The sequence below is a fragment of the Peromyscus leucopus genome, chromosome 14, assembly GCF_004664715.2.
Source record: "Peromyscus leucopus breed LL Stock chromosome 14, UCI_PerLeu_2.1, whole genome shotgun sequence".
NCBI lineage: Eukaryota > Metazoa > Chordata > Mammalia > Rodentia > Cricetidae > Peromyscus > Peromyscus leucopus.
In genome coordinates this window covers 54,668,570-54,686,395 of record NC_051075.1, presented here as the reverse complement: position 1 = coordinate 54,686,395, position 17,826 = coordinate 54,668,570, and the positions used below count along the sequence as shown (strand labels likewise).

Sequence of the window (17,826 nt, the reverse complement as noted above, 5' to 3'; positions counted from 1 at the left end):
GAAGAATGTGAATTCCATGTGTTTTGTAGGGAAGTTGGCCCTTCTATACTATCCCCAGTCCCTAGGACCTACTGAGCAAGACTTCAGCTAGTTATGGAGAGAAGGACTTCTTATATTCTATTACACCTACATTCTTGGAAATTTTGTTTTCCACTAGCAAATTCCCTCTGGCTAGGGATGGCAAAGAATTGGCATGTGTGGGCTGGCTCAAAAGAGCTAGCCAGTCTGTCACCTCCACCTGTCTGGCCTCAACAGCTGGTTCTCCAGCCCTTTGGCAAACACTGACTGTTGCCAGGCAACCCGCATCTGGGTCAGTCTTAGTCCTTGGTATGACAATTGCTTCCCATTGCCACTGCCCTCCACAGTAGCAGTCCAGATGTTAGGTCCTGGCAGGTGAGGAGGACGAGTCAGTCTCTCCAGGGCTTTGGGGAAGTGTCAATTCAGTCATGTGCCTAAATGAGGTAGGGTCGGGCTGTGTGCCTGGGAGAGCCTGGGAGCAGAGAATAAGGCAAACACTTCCCCCAGGAAGCTGGGTTCTGAGCAGCCCAGAGGTCAGCAGCAGTACATCTGTATTCTATGAAAGTGGCTTAGCAGTGACCACGACGAGCCATGAGTTCACTGATGACCTAGGCTCACCCCAGGCCATTCCTATCCCTCAAGGGCAGATCCAGGCCTACTGTGGCCCTGTACTGTTGGGGCTTCTCACCATGTCCTCTGACGTGTTTCACACAGCACATCCGCATGGAATGCCATGCATTCGCCATATCCACAAATTCCAATTACCTTTATGTAAATGTTTGTTTTAATTTGGGGGGGGTGTATTTTAGCTGGCAACAAAAACTTCAAGTGTATATGTCAAACTACCCCTGGATAATAGCAGATCGCCTCTCCTCTCCAGCTGTCATGCTGACCCCAAGCCTGGTCATCACAGATTGCAAACGACAGAGGCTTGCTGGGTTAAAACTGTCCTCTCGCTAGGACAGGGTGGGGTTTGGCTGTCCTGTGACATAACCTCCTCTCTACAAGTCTGCATTTTACTCTTAAACTTTATGAGAAATGTGAGAAAGGATTTTGGCTGACAAGTTCTGTGGGCTCTAAGAGAGAATTCTGGTGTGTGTTGGTTTGGTTTTCAGTGTTTGCACTTGCCTTAGCATGGGAGGGTAAGAGGTGCAGAGCCAAAGGACAATGGAGAGGACAGCGGTGGGTCCAGAGGTTTTCCCAAAGCTGTGTGTGGATGGGCAGCCGATGAGAAGGAGCTTCAGATCCCCGTGGCTGTGGCTTCCTGAGATGAACTGTCTTTCTCCTGTATCCTGATTGACTGTGGACAGCTAGGGCATGGCTCTATCCTGGGGGCTGTGTGAAGAAGAGGCGCCTCCCAGAAGGAAGGGAAACCGGATCCCAGATTAGGGCTAGCAGGAGCTGAATAGCTTCGACAGGCTGGGAGTCAGAATCCCGAAATCCCGTCGAGGCTTGCCAGGGCTGGGAGGCTTCCTGTTCCCCACTCTCCGATTCTCCTCCCATCCATCTGCTTAGGATCTTGGCTTCTCCCTGCAGCCAGTGGGGCTGATGAGTGTGGGAATGGGCCTGGGCTCCAGCTCCCAAAGTGAAGCAGACAGAGTTTCGTGTGATTTCTGCCAGCCCATACAACAGGAGCTGGGGAGACTTTATTCATTTCGGGGAGGAAAGCGAGAAAATGAGACCAAGTGTGTGCGGTGAAAGGCAGGGCTAATACTGATATGAAGACAGGGATAACGACATCCACGACGACACAGCAGTCGGACAAAGCACGGGGTGGACGGTCCATCATCGCTGGCCCAGGGGTCGACCGTATCCAGACTTCTTTTTAGACTTAAATTAACAAGGAGGCTTGGCACCTCGAAGCACCGAGCTGGAGTGAGAGAGAGGGTCCTAGCAAAGGACTTGCAGTTAGCACTGTGGCAGCCCCACCTGCCTGGAGATGCTGGCGGGAGGCTGTGGTGCCTGGCAGGGTCAATCCTCAGCTCCCGCCTGCTCCTTCTAGAATATCCTTGCCTTTTAACACCTCTGGCTTATTGGTCCCCACCTGCACATCCTTGCACTCCGAACACCAGGGTGGGGCCAGGATGTGTTACGCCAGAATTCATCCCAGGCAGGAAAGCCAGGTGTCTATGTACACAGGCCTCAGGGCACTACACAGCTATCATTAGACCTAGTCCCCCGAGCCAGGAAGTCATCCCGGCTGGAAGGGGTCGGGGCATCACCTGACAGACAGAAAGGACTAGACATCAGCCACGGTCAGTTTTCTGAGTCTGCTCCTCAGTACCCGGTCTCTCTCGGCTTCATCATCGAGTCTGGGGCCAGGAGGCCGCTGCTCTGCCCACTTGGCCATGCCCGCTAAGGATGGGTGGTTGGCATGAGAGATCAGGGGAGCATGGGAATGTGAGGCTATGGAGGGAAAGGACTGGCAGGTTGCTGGGTGGAGGGAAGGTTCTCTGAAGCCAGCTTCCCAGTGTTCTGACCCAACACCCAGCACAGGGGACCTCTGCCCTAGGCCGCCTCCACCAAGGGACTTCCTCTGACCTCACCTTGACCCTGCCTCAGCCAAGGGTGGGCCAGAGAAGCTGAAAGGCAGGCCTTGAGTCAGGAGGTCTGGAGTCACACCTGCCAGGTCCCTGTCCCTCATAGGAAGGGAGATGAAGTGACGCCATGATGGTGACTAAGGCCCCAAAGTCCCTGCCTCTGCCTCCCTCCCCAGAAACCATACAGCCAGGCCAGCCCCAGGAAGCACAGCCTGTGTAAATGGCCCCAGAGGGGAGGATGGCTTGCTACATATGAGAAAGAGTTAAAAAATAAAAAGCACCACTGTGGCCTGTGACAGGCTCCACAGGCCGGAAGTCCTCAGCTCCGGAGAGGTCAACAGCAGGGGAGTCACAGCTGGCCACCAGCTGTTCTCCCGCACCCTGAACAAGTCAATGCTCCACCGGCTTCCTCCTCTCCTGGACCTCAGAGGAAGAAACCGGGGCTCAGAGCGACAGCCCCAAGGCTGTGGGACCTGGAGCTGTTCTCTAAACATACTCGACTCTGGCTGCCCTCACACCCCTTCCTCCCATATTCTGTCACGTCTTGAAGTTCCCAGAGACACAGAGGGCTACGGATAAGCAGCCACATTCAGATCCAGAAAAGATCTTGTTCGGCCCTGTACCTCTCAAGGTGGGCATGGGAACATGGGGATCACTATCCCTGCCCCCCGAACTCTGAGGTGGATCAAAGAGTGTCACGCTCTTCTTGGGGCTCCAGCCATGGGTCTGCACTTCCCAGGGACCCTCTGACCCCAGGAGGAACCAGGTAAGGCCAGGGAGGGACTAAGCAGCTGGCCTCCCATGGTGCCTGTGCTGGGTCCCATGAGCCTGGCTCTGGGGTCGAGGAACTGCTGGTGTGATGGGCAGCCAGCCTCGGTGTGACACCTGTGGCCAGAAGAGACATTGCTCCTCTTCCTCCCTCTCCCCTCTTTACTTCCGGCCACTGTCCATTTCCGGGCAGGCAAAAGCTCTTCCATTCTATCCCACTGTACCCCCTCTGGTGACCAGCAAGTACACACATGGTCTCTGTAGGACAGGGTAAGGGGGATGATACAGGAAGTGGGCCCTTTCTGCTTCCGAGAACCTGAAAACCGTCACATTTCCACCCGCACACCCCAGGAGTCTCCCCACAACCGGCCCGAGCTCTCCACCCCAGAAGCTGCAGGCTGGTACTCTCTCTCACCTACAGCGACAATTTCTTGAACTGATGGGTTAACTTTTAAAAATTACAATTCATGTTCTAATTCAGAGTCCTGGCTTAAAAAGCAAAACAAACAAACAAAAAAAGCAAAACAAGCCCCCCACCCCGCCCCCACTCCCAAACTACCTCTTAGGGTCTGCACTGTGGGAACGGTAGAAAGTAGCAGCCCACTTTAATGGGACATGGTCTTCCCCGGACACAGTCCCCACCCAGCACTCTTCCTCGTTATCTGTTGGTCCTGTGGGCATCTGAGTTCCTACTTCCCTTGCTCTTTTCCAAGCCCTCAACCCTCTGCCGACATATGGCAGCTTCCCGGGCTGCCTCTGCCTCTCAGGAAAGCGCCCCCTTCACGGTCACCTCCTCATCCTGCTATTCCATCACTTACAGCCACCAGCAACCTGATCGAACGGTACTGTCCATGCTTCAAGGGGACTCAGCGCCCCCACAGCCCCATCCCGAACTGCCCCCCACACGTCGTCGCACTTACACGCTCCCAACTCCGGGGCTGTCTCTCCTCCCCCAGCCCTGACGGCCCCTTTCCACAACCACACTTTCCAGATCAGGGATCTCTTGCCTGAGGGCTGGGAGATGGACGGCTCCTCCTGCCCGGCCTCCTCCCTGCCAGTGCCCCAAGGAACTGCTAAAGTTGGCTGCCAACCCAAGCCTAAATGGGCAGCTAAGGCAGGCAAGGCAGGGCTGGAATACAGGCATCCTGGTCTGGCCTTGTTTCCCCAGCAAGGGCTGAGACTCTGAGAAGGGGAGGAGAAGAACCCACTCACACAACTAGAGGGCCCTACGCAACTACCCCAAGCCCAGCCCGTTTCTCAAGGTCATGGTGTCCCCAGTGCAATTCTGGACTCTCTACAAAGTCCAGCCCTTCTGCAAGGAGTCCCTGGGATGCAGCAGTAGTCAAGACCAGACTGAACCAGCATATGGGTTGGGGGCCAGGAACTCTCCCCTGCTACGGGCCTCTCCCGGTTCGCCTACAGCCTAATCCCACGCTGGCTATGGTGACAATATGTGTGTGCGTGTATTTGGGGGGGCGACGACACAGTGCTGTGTAAAGAGTCACACTGACCTGACCCAAGGGCTCTCCTGTGCCACGGGCTTCCACCTTAGGCAGATGTGGCCTCTGCCAAGTTCCTGATTTGAGGAATAAGTGGACCTTTCTCAGGGGGACCTCTACCCTGTTCCCTTTCCCTGGGTCATGATTCTCCGTCCCTACCCCACCCCACCCTCACCGCACAGGATGGCGAGGCCCACCCAACCCCGATCACTGCTGGAAGAAGGAGCCCACAGAACCAGCAAGCGCCCCCCCTCCGCCCCAAGCCACACAGTGCTCAGAGAGAACAAGCCTTCTCAGCTACCAGCAGATCCACGTGTCTTTCTCCAAAATTCCTCCAAATACCTTCAGTTGTGGGGCTAAAACGCCAAATAAAATACTAACTGCTTCTTGGCCCAGGTAGGGGCTTGGCTCCGTTGGGAGGGGAAGTCACTCAGGACTGACCTGCAAGGCATCCTTCCTGCCTCCCAGCTCCCAGCCCCTGTCTGAACCAAGTAGATTCTTTCGTTCATGTGGGTCAGGGCCTCCAGAAGCAGAGGAGGCCTGGGGGTGCTGGCATCTGCCTCACACCCGGATCTGGTACCCATTGAGGTCCGGCATGGCTTTGGGCTCTGCAGGCTTCTTATCTCCTGAAGGCCTGCGGGGAAAACAGAAAGCGCAGAAGAGGAGTGAGTGGTTACTAGGGAGATGGAAAAAGGGAGGAGGAAGGGATGGATGGAGGGATGGAGGGAGGGAGGGAGGGAGGGAGGGAGAGCTGCCCAGTTGGCTTCCCTCCTCTAAGGGGTCTTTAGGACAGCAGCAGAGGGTATGGGGAGTGTTTCTGGAACCGTAGTCGGCCAGCCTGGGGTGTCCTAGATGGTCCCTTGTCACCCAGCCTCTCGCTCTTTGATGGCCGTTACTAGACCCACACCGTTTCTGGGTAACAGCTTCAAGAACAGCCCAGAATCGGTTCCCTACAAAAGCCGCCTAAATCAAAGTCAGGGTGACGGGTATTTTAGCGCCGCCGGAGGTCTGCTCAGCGCCCCTCACTCACGTCACAGCAGACAGGTGGCTCCAGGAGGTCAATTACACTTAAAGCAAGAGCCTGAATGACATGTGGGAGAGGAAATCAGGGAGAGAGGCCTGGTATTTAAATAGCAAATCTTGCCATTTGGACACAGAGAGAAACCCAGACCCCAGCGGGCAAAGGTTGTGTTCAAAGCCTTCTCTCCTGGTTGCACACGCAGCAGCCTTGGGGCAGAGACAGAGTCCCTGCAGCAAACTGCAGAAGGGCCCAGGACCTTGTGGGAGCCCCGTGGGGTCCACCCTCCCTCCTCAGTCCATTCTGCTGCCTACTTCAGTCAGACCTCTGGCCGGGCACAGGCTAACCAGAGACAGCAGAGGGGTGTCTCCTTCGGGGAAATGGCCCCGCATTGCCGTAGGCAATGTCTGCACGCAGACACACGGACCCATCATCCCAAGCGGTTTCTCAAAGAGAAATGGATGGGAAGGAGAAAAGAGGAGTGAAGAGGGACCAGGAAGACGAGAGGAAAGGCTTGCGTTGGGGCTCCCTTCTCACCGTCTCTCGCTGCGGCTGTTCCTGCGGTGGGGGCTGGACTGGGCCCTCTGTGGGGAGGAAACATCCTTCTTCCGGTCCTTGGTGGGGGAGGGCGGGCCTGTCCCCTTGCCAATCTGGATGAGGAGGAAGAAACAGGAGTATGTTCTGGGTTGCCCCATGGGCCACTCCGCTCTGCCAGGGGCCGAAGTCCCTGGAAGCCAGGCACCGTGCGCTCCAAGCCTCAGGTGGCCTTTGCCTTGTCTCTGGGTCATTCCTGGCCCTTAAACCATCAGGGCAGCAGATCCTTGGTAGGGCTGTCTGCTCCTTGGGGGTTCTGAAAGGTAGTGCAGGAGCTGTCTGTCACAGGGCTGGCAAACACCTTTGAAGAAAGGCCTCTTTACCCAGGCCAGGCAAGTGTGCCAGATGGGGATGTGGGAACCGCTCTGGGACAGGTCCTACCAGCCCGACAGCGACAGTGACTATCTCAGGCTAATCAGGTGTCAGACTGGTAACTGATAAAAACCAAAAAACAAAAAAGAACAAAAACCGAATCAACAAAAACAAACAAACAAACAAAACCCCCTAAACCCGAATCATCTTTTATGAAGTGTGGTCAGCCTGCTTTGAGTTTTCTTCACTTCCACGGGCTGAAAAAGCATCAGCATCTCAGCAGGCTGAGAATCAAAAGCTCAAGAAGGGACCTATAGGCTCCATTTCTATCTATGCCTTGTTGCCTTGAAAACACTGAACCTCAGGGTGTAGGGCCACCTGGAGAAAAGTGTGGCCCTGGCACTCTATGGCAGCATCTACCTCGGGGGAGGGCACTGTTAACCACAGGGGTCTGGAGGAGCAGGTCACGGTAGGGCTGCATGATAGAGAGGAGAGCGCCCTGGCAGGCCCTAGGAAAGGTATCTCCGGTCCAGGGAGACTGAGGGCGCCCTCCCCAATCTTATCTGCTAGAAGGCTATCAGGAGTCAGGATGGACAGGGGAGGCGGGGCTCTTCACTACCTTATCCTGCCACATTCTCAGACAGACCAGGTGTCTGCTTCTTCCATGCAAAGCACCCAGGCCTGGAGCACCATGTCCCTGTCCTTCACATGTCCAAGACCTATGACTGTGTAAACCCAGCTCATTCCCTTCCTCCTTCTAGAGCCGAGTTCCTTGGTCTGCCCACCAAAGGTTCCAGTCCAACAACAGGGCTCTTTTAACTAATGCCCGATCCTGAGTCCAAGTAGATACTTCATCCTCAGGCAACCCCTACTGGCCGGGGCAAGCCGGTAAAAGCATGGAGGGGATCCTCTGAGGAAGCTGCAGTTGACACTGGCCCTGGGGAGCACTGCCCATTCTAACCTTGAGACGCATGTCTCGGGCATGACGCTCCAGTTCCTTGCGGAAGTCTTCCCGGCCCAGCCTCTCCACGTCCAGCACTGAGTGCTTCCACTCAATCTGCTCCACACTGTGGGGGTCGTGGGACACACACTGGCCCAGCTTCACCTTCTTCAGCACATGCCAGCAGCGCCCGTAGGCCGCCTCGTAGTCCAGCACAAGCTCGCTGAGGGTGCGGAAGGCTGGAGGTTTATACATCAGGTCCTCCCTCCGGCTCATGCCCAGGGCTCCGTAGCGGCCCCCAAAGTTCACCCCCAGCACAATGTGGCGGAAGTAGTTCCCTGAGAAATAGGTCTTGAAGCTGATGGGGAAGCGTTCCAGGGTGGGCATGCTGTTGGTGAGGTAACTAGTGAATCAATGAGTTAAGGAAAGGGCCAGGGGAGTCAGGGTGGTATACGTGTGCCAAAGAGCCCCTAAAAGCGATCTTCTGAAGCCCGACAAACTGGTCACAAATATCCGTCTCCCTCCGCAGCCCTAAATGGGGTCCCTGCACAGGGCTGCTTCTCCTGGGGGGCCTGTCGGTCTCCCTAGGTGCTCCTCTGCCCTTGGGGGGGTTGCCTGAGAAACGCTATGCGTCTTTGTAGGCAGCTCTGCTTCCAAGACCCCATCTGTCTTCTCTGTACGTCATCACTATCTGGATGTGTCAACGCTGGGCCTCCCCGCTGCTTCTCCCAGACTTAGAAATGGTACGACAGCCAGGGTACAACTGGACCCAGATTTGGAGTTCCGAAAACAGAGTCACCTTGTCCAAGGGACTCAAAAAAACGAGCACTCAGAGGCAATGAGACAAAGTCCTCCCCAAGGACCCTCCCTTCTGCAGAGACTCCTCCACCTCGGGAGGTGCGCCACGCTGGGTGCCAGGAGAGGCTAGCCCAGCAGGGACCCCAGAAAGCCCTTAGGACCCTCCCATTCCACAGCGTGCAGCCAAGGGTGGGCCACTCCAAGCCAGAGGAAGGATACATTCCCAGGATCACAGCTTCCAGGCATTTGATTGGCAGAGCCTCTTTGGTCATTTCCTTGGCCAGGTCCATCAGCCTATGGGAGAGGGAGGCGGAGCTGCGTGGAGACTGTCTCCAGCCCCTCAGGCCCTATTTGGTGGTGAGCCAGAGAGACTTGGGCAGAGCCTTCCCTCCAAGCCGCTGCCCCCCCACCCCCCACAAGGCCTGGTGCTTCCTCCGCCGGCCCCTTCCCTACCCCCACCCCCGCCCCAAGTCTAGAGTCTCTGAGGGGGTGAGGAGGCATTCCCCGGAGCTCAGGAAATAGGTCCACTCTCTCCGCCCTTCCCTCCATTCACTTTTTCCTCCCTCCCTGGCCCGGCTCCTGCTCTGCTCAAAGACTTCTGGGGGAGGGGGGCATGAATGGAGCAGGACCCGAGGCGCCCATGCCTGATCGGGGCAGTGGGGCTGGGGGAGGGGAGAAGCTTAGCATTGACGGTGTCCCTTCCTGAGCACAGCGAAGACTCCTCATGGAACCACAGCTGGGAAGTACTCTTTGCAGCCTGGATGCAGGAGCTCAGGAAGACAGCTGTCCCGACTCTCTTGCCTGCCCCTGACCTTGGAATTTAGGCCCTGGCTTCCTTCCTTCCTTTTTTTTTTTTTTTTTTTTTCTTTTTCTGAAGACAGGGTTTCTCTGTGTATCCCTGACTGTCCTGGAACTCACTCTGTAGACCAGGCTGGCCTCGAACTCACAGAGATCCGCCAGCCTCTGCCTCCCAAGTGCTGGGATTAAAGGCGTGCGCCACCACCGCCTGGCAAAAATGAGGCCATTTCAAAACAGTTTATCCTCGAGGTCTGGGGACTCAGCTTGGCCACTGGCTATGCCTGGGACTCTTGAACCCTATGGGAGGATGGATACCTACAGCTACAGCAGCCACTGAAGGTCAAGAGCAAAGCCCGGGATCAGAGAAGGTGGGTTCGACCCCCAGGGTTTCGAGACAGGGCCGTTAGTTAAATAAATAAGCAACTCAGGGCATATCCCACCACCACACACGCACAATTAGGTAAATAAGCAACTTAAAACTGCCTAGGACCAGAGATCCAGTCCGAGTCTGCATGCTGAGTCATGATGGGCTGGGGAGTGAGAGAAGCAGTTTTCTTTCTTGTGGGATCTGATGCTTAGACACCGGACTTTCTACTTCATGACCAGACAAACTGGGTTAAGTATACAGGTACCCCGTAATGCAGAGTGCGCGGGACGCTTCTAGGAAAGGGACGGAAAAGGCTCTTCCCTGCTATCCCCCCACCCCGACCCCACCCCCACGCGCCCAACAGTTCCTATCGACCCGAAACCGGCAAGCTGGGAAGGAGGGCTACCCTATTAGCTCAGTTGAACTTCCCTTTCTTCAGCCCGGGGTGGCCATCTATCTCACCGGAATTTCCTTCCCTGGGGTAGCGCCCTTCCCCCATCCTGTGGCTGCCCGGCTTTCCTCAGGAAAGTCCCCGCCTACCCTCTGAAGCTGTCACTCTAGGGCCAAGCACCGAGGTTCCCTAGTGGGATCGAATCCAGTGGCAGGTGGGGACACCCTGGGAGCCCGGGGCAGAGGCCTGGCACTTACCCTGTCAGAGGTCTGCTCTTCTTAATTTCAAAGAACTGTGTCCCTGTGTGATTGTACCTGGGGACAGTGGTTAAGGGCTTCCTGGCTGCGTCGATCCCTTGGCTGCCCTCCCAGACCCTAGGATGGCCACCGAAGGACCCTGGCCACAAAGCACCATGCGGGATGCTCACCATCTCCCCCCCCCTTCTCTCCTGGCCCCCTGTCTCAGGACAGGACACGGATCGGGCAGCCACCCCAGGCAGGGCTGAGAACGCGGCCTTAGCTGGGGACAAGCTCCTAGCAGGTGCTGGGTTTTTCCAAACAGCTAAGAAGGCCGGAGGGGCCACCACCTCCCCTGCGCCAGGTGGTTTTATGTCCGCTTCACACACTAGAGTCATTCGGGAAGGGGGAAGGTCAATTGAGAAAATGGCCCCAGCAGACTGGCCTGTGGGTATGCCAGTGGTGAAGTCTGCTAAGGAGTGATTGATGTGGCTGGGGGGCCCAGCCCATTGTGTGTGGTGCAAACCCCCTGGGCTTGGTGGTCCTGGGTCCAGGGGCCCAGAGCAGAGACATAAGGCAGCTGGCCTGCTGCCAGGGAGGAAAAACGCCAAGAATTAGGAGAAAACTTCAAGGTATGGATGGTATATCCATATCACCTTGGCTGGGGCAGGATGAATGATAGCTGACGCCCCCTTTTTCTCATCAAGATACTTAGGAGCCCCCTTCTCTCCCTACAGGGGCACGTGTGCACGCGCACGCACGCGCACGCACAGGCGCGCGCGTGCGCGGCATGGGGAAGCTGATGCTGGAGAAGCTGGAGCAGGTCCAGCACTCAGACACAGCCCTTGGCAGCTCCAGGGAACAGAGATGCCGGTGCGTGGCGGCTCTGGAGTTGGGAGGGAGGGAGGGAGCTGGCCCTGCGGATCCTTCTCCGCGCCCTGCTTGGCCTTTGGGGCTCTCGCTAAGTGGTGACCACCGCTCTGGCCCCAAGAGGATACTGCAGCTCCCTGATGTAGCGCTGCACGGCTTCCAGGCGCTCAGGGACGGGCGTCGTTGGCTGGAAAGTAGGCACACTTGGTATGGGAATCTAGGGACAGATGGAGAAAAAAAGCTGTCACATGGATAGCACACCCTGGAGCTTCCAGACACCCCCGTCTCCCGCTCCCCAGAGCAATACCCAGGAGAGAGGCTCCTTCTCTGAGCTGCTTTCCCTGAGATCCCTTCTTTCCCAAGCCTCCTCCCAGACCCCCAGCTAAGCCATCCCTGATTACCTGATTGTACTTCTAACATGGAGCTTACGTTGACCTTGCAATTTTATTTATTTATTTTTTTAAATTTATTATGTATACAGTGTTCTGCCTGCAGGCCAGAAGAGGGCGCCAGATCTCATTACAGATGGTTGTGAGCTACCATGTGGTTGCTGGGAATTGAACTCAGGACCTCTGGAAGAACAGCCAGTGTTCTTAACTGCTGAGCCATCTCTCCAGCCCTGACCTTGCAACTTTATGCTGTTAAATAATTTTAGAAAACGCAAGAGGATGCACAGACTATATTAAATTTAAAATATGCATTCATTAATGCTTAACAAGAATGTCCATATTGGGATTAATTTGTTTAGGTTTGGGGGTTCACTCTGTTCTGTGGCTTGGATGTGGCAAAGGTGTTAGACCCTTTGTCCCTGGGTAGGTTCTAGACAAAGGTATTAGGGCACTGGAGGCACACCCCTGGAAAGGCAGAAGGCAGTTCTCAGGGTTGTCATCGAAGGGCAAAACCAGCTCCCCCTTCCTGTGGCTTCTTCCTTCTAGCATGATCTACCTCCTCATGCTCCTGTCGTGGTGCCATCCACGGCCATTAGACCTGACCACAGGCTGAACCAACCCGGGTCCCTCCAGTCCCCAAGGCTGCAAGCTAAATAAACCTCATGTCTTCATAAGTGTCTTGCCTCCGCCATTTCATTATAGCAATGGAAAACAGACCAATACGCTCTGGCTCAAGCACCAGATTAAAACTGGCTTTCTCGGTGTTCCATTCTACCAGGTGGTACCTTCAGCTAAGGGACCTATCCTAGACAGGTGGATATAACCTCAGCAAGGGCTGTCACCCATCTCCACGGCAGGGCAGGTGTGCCAGGGCTTCCAAAGCACCAACCGGCACTGTCAAGGAGTGTGGCAGTTGGGCATTGTGAGGGGGAACATAGTGTGGGAGCAGATCTTGCTTCAAAACACCCCCCCCCCAACTCCACATCTAAGTGGTATGTTCCTCTCTTTTCCCAGTAGGTGGCCATTGGACCCTCCAAGGCCGCACAGAGCTTGCCCATGGCCACCTTGCTGCAAATGTAAGGGTGGGAATAAAAGGAAGGAGTATCAGGAGTCCTAAGTACACTCAGGGTGGGGCGGTATGGCAGAGGAAAGGCTCATCCTCGGTAGGCGGTCCGGTGATGGAGAGGCTGGGCTCACGGGCACACTACAGTTGCTGTGTCTGGACTCTGTCGGGAAGAGAAGTGACACACTAGTTATCACCACACGCTTGTCTCTGGGGCGCTTCTGGTGGTGGGAGACGAGGACTGTGTCTCTAGCAGATACTGCTCCGCTCCATAGGGCGGAGCCGCAGGAAGGAAGGGCCCTGGCTCAGAGACAGTCTAGCATGCCTTTCTTCCCTCTTCTTTCCCCGGGGTCCTTTGCTTCCTGTCTAGGCAGTCTCTAGCAGCAGATGCCACAGTTGGGGAAGTTACTTCCTCTTTCACATCACTTCCATCTTCCAACTGGTACTGTACATCACTTACAGGCACCTGCAGGAGCCAAGCTCAGGATGGGCCCTGCCTTCTCTTGTCTGATCACAAATGCACCCTAGAACTGTCCAGCGGGCTAGCTGCCCATCCTGGTTGAGGGTATGGGGGTGGGGAGGTAGGACCAGAAATAGCTTAGTAAACCTCTATAAGTAATACTGCATATCCACCCATGTTGCCTGACCTCAGTGCAGCAAAATCACCCTTGCTAAGCCTTGCTAAGGTTCCAAGAACTGGAGCTGTGTAACTGAACCACCTGCCCGTGAGCCACTCGGGACAGGGAGGGAGCCATAGAAGGACAAATGGCCAAAGCTCAGGCAGAGAGATTTGGGGACAGGCTCAAGCCAGGATCAGGTGGTACCCACAAAAGCATCATGGGCACCTGCCTCACAAAGGACCAGTCGATAAGGCTGCTGTGCAAGAAAGGTCAAAAAAAAAAAAAAAAATGACCTAGGATCCTAAGCATGGCCTTAGAGACCACCTTACCAGGGAACCAGACAGTCCAGGGTTCTAGGATAATCCTACTGGAAGAGTCCCTCAGCCCAGCACAACGAGGAGGCTTAGAGGAGGTGGGAGAGCCTGTGGCTGGACTCGGAGGTGAGTCAGGAAGACTTAGCAATGGACAGAGGCCTTCAAAATGCCTCATTGGTGAATGCACCTCACTCCTGAAAGTACAGTAACAGAACCTGCCTGGGAACATCACTGAGCGCTTACAAGCAGACACCCCAGAATACTGCCCAACACCTGGTTACCAATGCGTGCCAAAGTCTGTCCAGCACACACTTCCCCGGGGCCAGCCGGCCCTCTAGAGATGTCTGGATTCCCATCTGCAGGTGCTCAGCGGTCAAAGCCACAGCTAGGTCTTCAGCTGGGTTTGGGTAAGTGGCTGCTGGGCTTTCAAAGGGGATGACAGCTGGAGACAGGAGAGATTCTCATGAAGGAGCGGAGCCTGCCGCTGGCTTCTGGATCCTTCTAGAAACTGTTATGCTTGGCACCGCTCTTGCAGAGACTGCAAGTGCTTGCGGCTTGCTGCATGCCCACTCTGTGCACCCTCAGATGCTCACCTAATGACGTGCTTTCCATCAGCAGCTCATCTCAGCATCCCCGTGAAGTGGGCATTGCCGCTGGTCCACTGACAGACAGCTGGGGATGCTGAGGGGCTAGGATGTTGCATGCCTTTCCTCTCACAAATAGTTAGGAGACAGCAAGGACAAGGACGGGAAAGCACGGTGGCTGCCCCTGCAGAGTACTGCCTTTTACCACACCGCCCTGCTGCTGTGGCTCCAGCTCCTTGCAGAGGCTTAGCCTGTAAAAACTCGGGGAAGGCAGGTGGGGGCATGGGGAGCTGTAGCCAAATGAGGGAGCAGAAAACACACCCCAGCCCCTCCTGCCGGCTGCCACAGACTCGCTGTTCCCATATCTCTTCCCTTCCGGTAAAGATGCCAAAAGTTACGGATCATTGTGTGAGAAATCTCCCAAGGTTCATGTTTGGCTCAAGTGGTCGGTTAAGACATCGTGTATCCTAAGAAACTGTTCCCGGGGCCTATCGTGGGCAGTGTGACCTCTGAAGCAGGCCACTAGGGAAGGGACAGGCCAGGCTCAGGCCTTTCTGCAGCTCACAGTCTGGCACTCAATATTGCTGCTTTTCTCCGTGGCCGCTTGGGCTCCTCCACATCCCCTGGACCCTAAGGGTTCCCTGGGCCAAGTTTACAGTGGAACTTCAGGCTTCTCCACTTCCTCAATCTGAGACATTTCCCCCAATGGCTGAAAGATGAGAAGCTCGACATTCTCTCCATCTTCGTAGGCTCCTGCCTCCGTACTCTCCTCTCTACCAAACAGCTCCATCCTTTCAAACACGTCCTTCCTTCCTGAACACGAGGTCTGAAGATGACCATACTGACCAATCGCTATTGAAGACATTGATGGTTTGAGTCCTCCAAAGCAGTGACCATTCTGCTGCTCTCCTATGGTCCGATTCAGACAGAACCACCGGGACCGGGTACTGTGGGGGCATGTGTGTAGTGGTGGCCTCATCAGCCAGATACACTGGGTGGCATCTGGTCTCCCTCCACAACAACAGTCCCAGCTTCTCATTTCACCCTCTCTGTCACCAACCCATTTTACAGATAGAAAACTGTGACTCGAGCAGGCTGGAGGGGACTGCCTTGACAAGCTCACTTGGATAGGCAGGGGATCCAAAACATTACCTAAATCCTACGATGTCATACTTTCTTGTTTTGGAATTTAGCCTAAGGTCAAACATCAAAGCTGGATCCCAAAATTTGTGTTTTGGAATGTCTGGCCCAGTGTTCACTTTAGGGTAAAACAGTGGAAACAATGTCCAGTTCCGATTAGCTGAAGACATGAGGGGATGATGACGTCACTATTCAAAGTCAGCCTAGCTTATTCCCCTGTGAAACATTAGGCAGTAGCAGCTCAACCTTCAACCTCAGATTATATCCCCCCCCCAGCAAACTATTTTCTGATGGCTATGGCAATAACTCAGCGAAAGCAAAACAGGCCTGGTCTCCATGTATCAGTTAATTCCATTCTCCCCTCTCTTCTGGCAGGACCAAGCCTTAGGTCTGACTTCTGACCAATGGCCCAGGACATGGAGCAGTGCTTCCTTAGATGGAACATAAACATTAAACACACACACACACACACACACACACACACACACACACACACACAGAGGACAGCACAACCCAAAATGTCCTTTCATTTAGCAAACACACATAAGTGCCCGCCCTGTGCCAGGCACACAGGAGACCTCAGGAAGACAAAGATGAATGAGACAGAGCCTCTCCTTCCTCGGCAGTACCATGGAGGCACTGTTGTGGCAGAAGAGTTCCAGCCACCGCAGGAGAACACTTAACTCCTCTCTTCCCCACAGGCCCACTGCTAATGTCCCTGGAGCCCCCAGACCTGGTGCTGACTCCCAGCTCGGCCACATCCCACTTACCTTTCGACTTTCTCATCTTAAAAGGGAGCCCAAACTGTACTTCCTTTGGGACGTGGCTGGTCAATCTCAGTAGGTAATATATGAAGCTATTTTCCCACCATACAAAGTCTTGCACTTGCCTGGTCATTCATCTTTAGTCTCACAGTTTTCTGGCTTGTCCAGTGTCCTGAGCCCAAAAGAGGCCAAGCCACATCGGTTCCCCAGTTCATCTGTGGTCCTACTCAGAAAGCCATGGGAGAGGGCCTCCTGGAGATGGGGCAACTGAGCCTCCCTCATTAAATGACTCCAAAAGCACTGGAAAGAAAGTTCTGGACAGGCGCCACCTACCTATGTTTTAAAAATCTTACCTTACTCATGGCCCCCCTACTGCATCCATCAGAAGCAAGATGTGTTTGGGTTATTTTCTTAGCCCCAAGGTCATTGTGCCCGCCCCCTCCATGGTCTTACCTTGGGCAGGTCCGTGGCCCCACGGATCCGCAGGGCCACCTTCTCTCCATCCGGGTGGATCTTGGCCACATGCTTCCACATCCTTTCCCAGGTGGCCTCATCCACTGGCAGTCCACCTCGGTTGATGAAGAAGGGACACCTCCATCTCGTAGATCCTCTTCCCCTTCATCCTCTGGATCCTCGTCTCTCTGTGCTGAAGCCCCTTCGCTGGTCTCCAAACGTTTAATGCCAGAGTGGGCGGCGGCGACAGCAGCAGCAGCAGCGGCGGTGGTGGCGGCTGCGTTCGGTGAGGCACCGCTGCTGCCACTTGGGACCACTTTCTTTCCCCCTGGCATCCCTAAATCCTCGACGAGGGTGGGAGGATATATCAGGAGGCGGGAAAAATTAGTGCCTTACAGAAGGCCTCCCACACACCCGCTATAGAGATAACACATGGCCAAACAGTGCCGGGCGCCTTTAAGAAACCAGGGCGTGGCTCCTGTACAATAAAATACTATTTGGTAAGAAAGAATCAGTGCATCAACCTGGAGTGATGGCCAGGTGGGTTGCCCAGGGTCCGCCTTAGTAGCCCTGTTTTGTTTGAAAAACGGGATGAAGGGAACATACCCCAACTTGGCAGCCTGTACAAAGCACCCCCATTTGGCAGCGAGAACAATGACCCGCAGCGATCTAGGATGGCAGAGAGGAGAAAAGTAGGGGCCCGGGGGTAGGGAGACTGAGGCCGGACAGCTCCTGGGGCAACGCTGGAAAAGAGGCCCAAGGCACCGGTGCCCACTCACTCCCAGTTTTGGAGAGAACAAATTCCTCTACGGAATCCTTGCACACTCACACTGGCGCGAGAGAAGGGGGCCCGCGTGAGCTCCCAGTCTGGACCCGGGGGACCGGGGATGCGAGAGGAGAGAGCGGCGCCGGGGGCGACTTCTCCGTCGCGACCCTTCTGGGAGCCAAGACTTGCAGCTGGCGGGGCGGGGAGGGGGCGCGCGCCGCCGCGCACATTCCACGCCCGCCTCCCGCACAAAGTGGGGCTTTGTCTAGGTCCCCCTAGCCCCTAGCCCGGGGGAACAGCAGCGGAGAGGGCGGAGGGGAAGGGCGCGGCGGGGAGGCGACAGTTGGGGGCTCCCGGGCCCTGCGATCCCCGGCCTGGAGCGGATCAGCGGGGGTACCGGGGGCACCGGGCGCGGCGCGGTCCCAGCCGAGCCAAAGCGGGACACGGGGCCCCAGGCTCAGCCATCGTGGGGGAGCGCCTCGGGCGACGCGCGGGGACCAGGCTGAGGTCACTGAGGGGCAGGCTCGCCGCTCGCCACCAGCCGCAGCATGAGCGGTCGGAGGATGCTGCGCTAGGGCTCCCGC

General features: G+C 55.7%; 1 protein-coding gene across 1 annotated transcript; it reads right to left on the bottom strand.

The window, feature by feature from the left end:
• Nucleotides 1-1,623: 1,623 nt before the first annotated feature.
• Vash1 (vasohibin 1) lies at nt 1,624-17,681 on the bottom strand. Its single transcript, XM_028876196.2, is given in 8 exon segments — nt 1,624-5,459; nt 6,381-6,493; nt 7,711-8,092; nt 8,707-8,781; nt 10,301-10,357; nt 11,278-11,366; nt 16,477-16,613; nt 16,616-17,681. Coding segments are annotated over 8 exon segments (1,122 nt in total). The 5' UTR covers nt 16,812-17,681; the 3' UTR covers nt 1,624-5,386.
• Nucleotides 17,682-17,826: the final 145 nt, after the last annotated feature.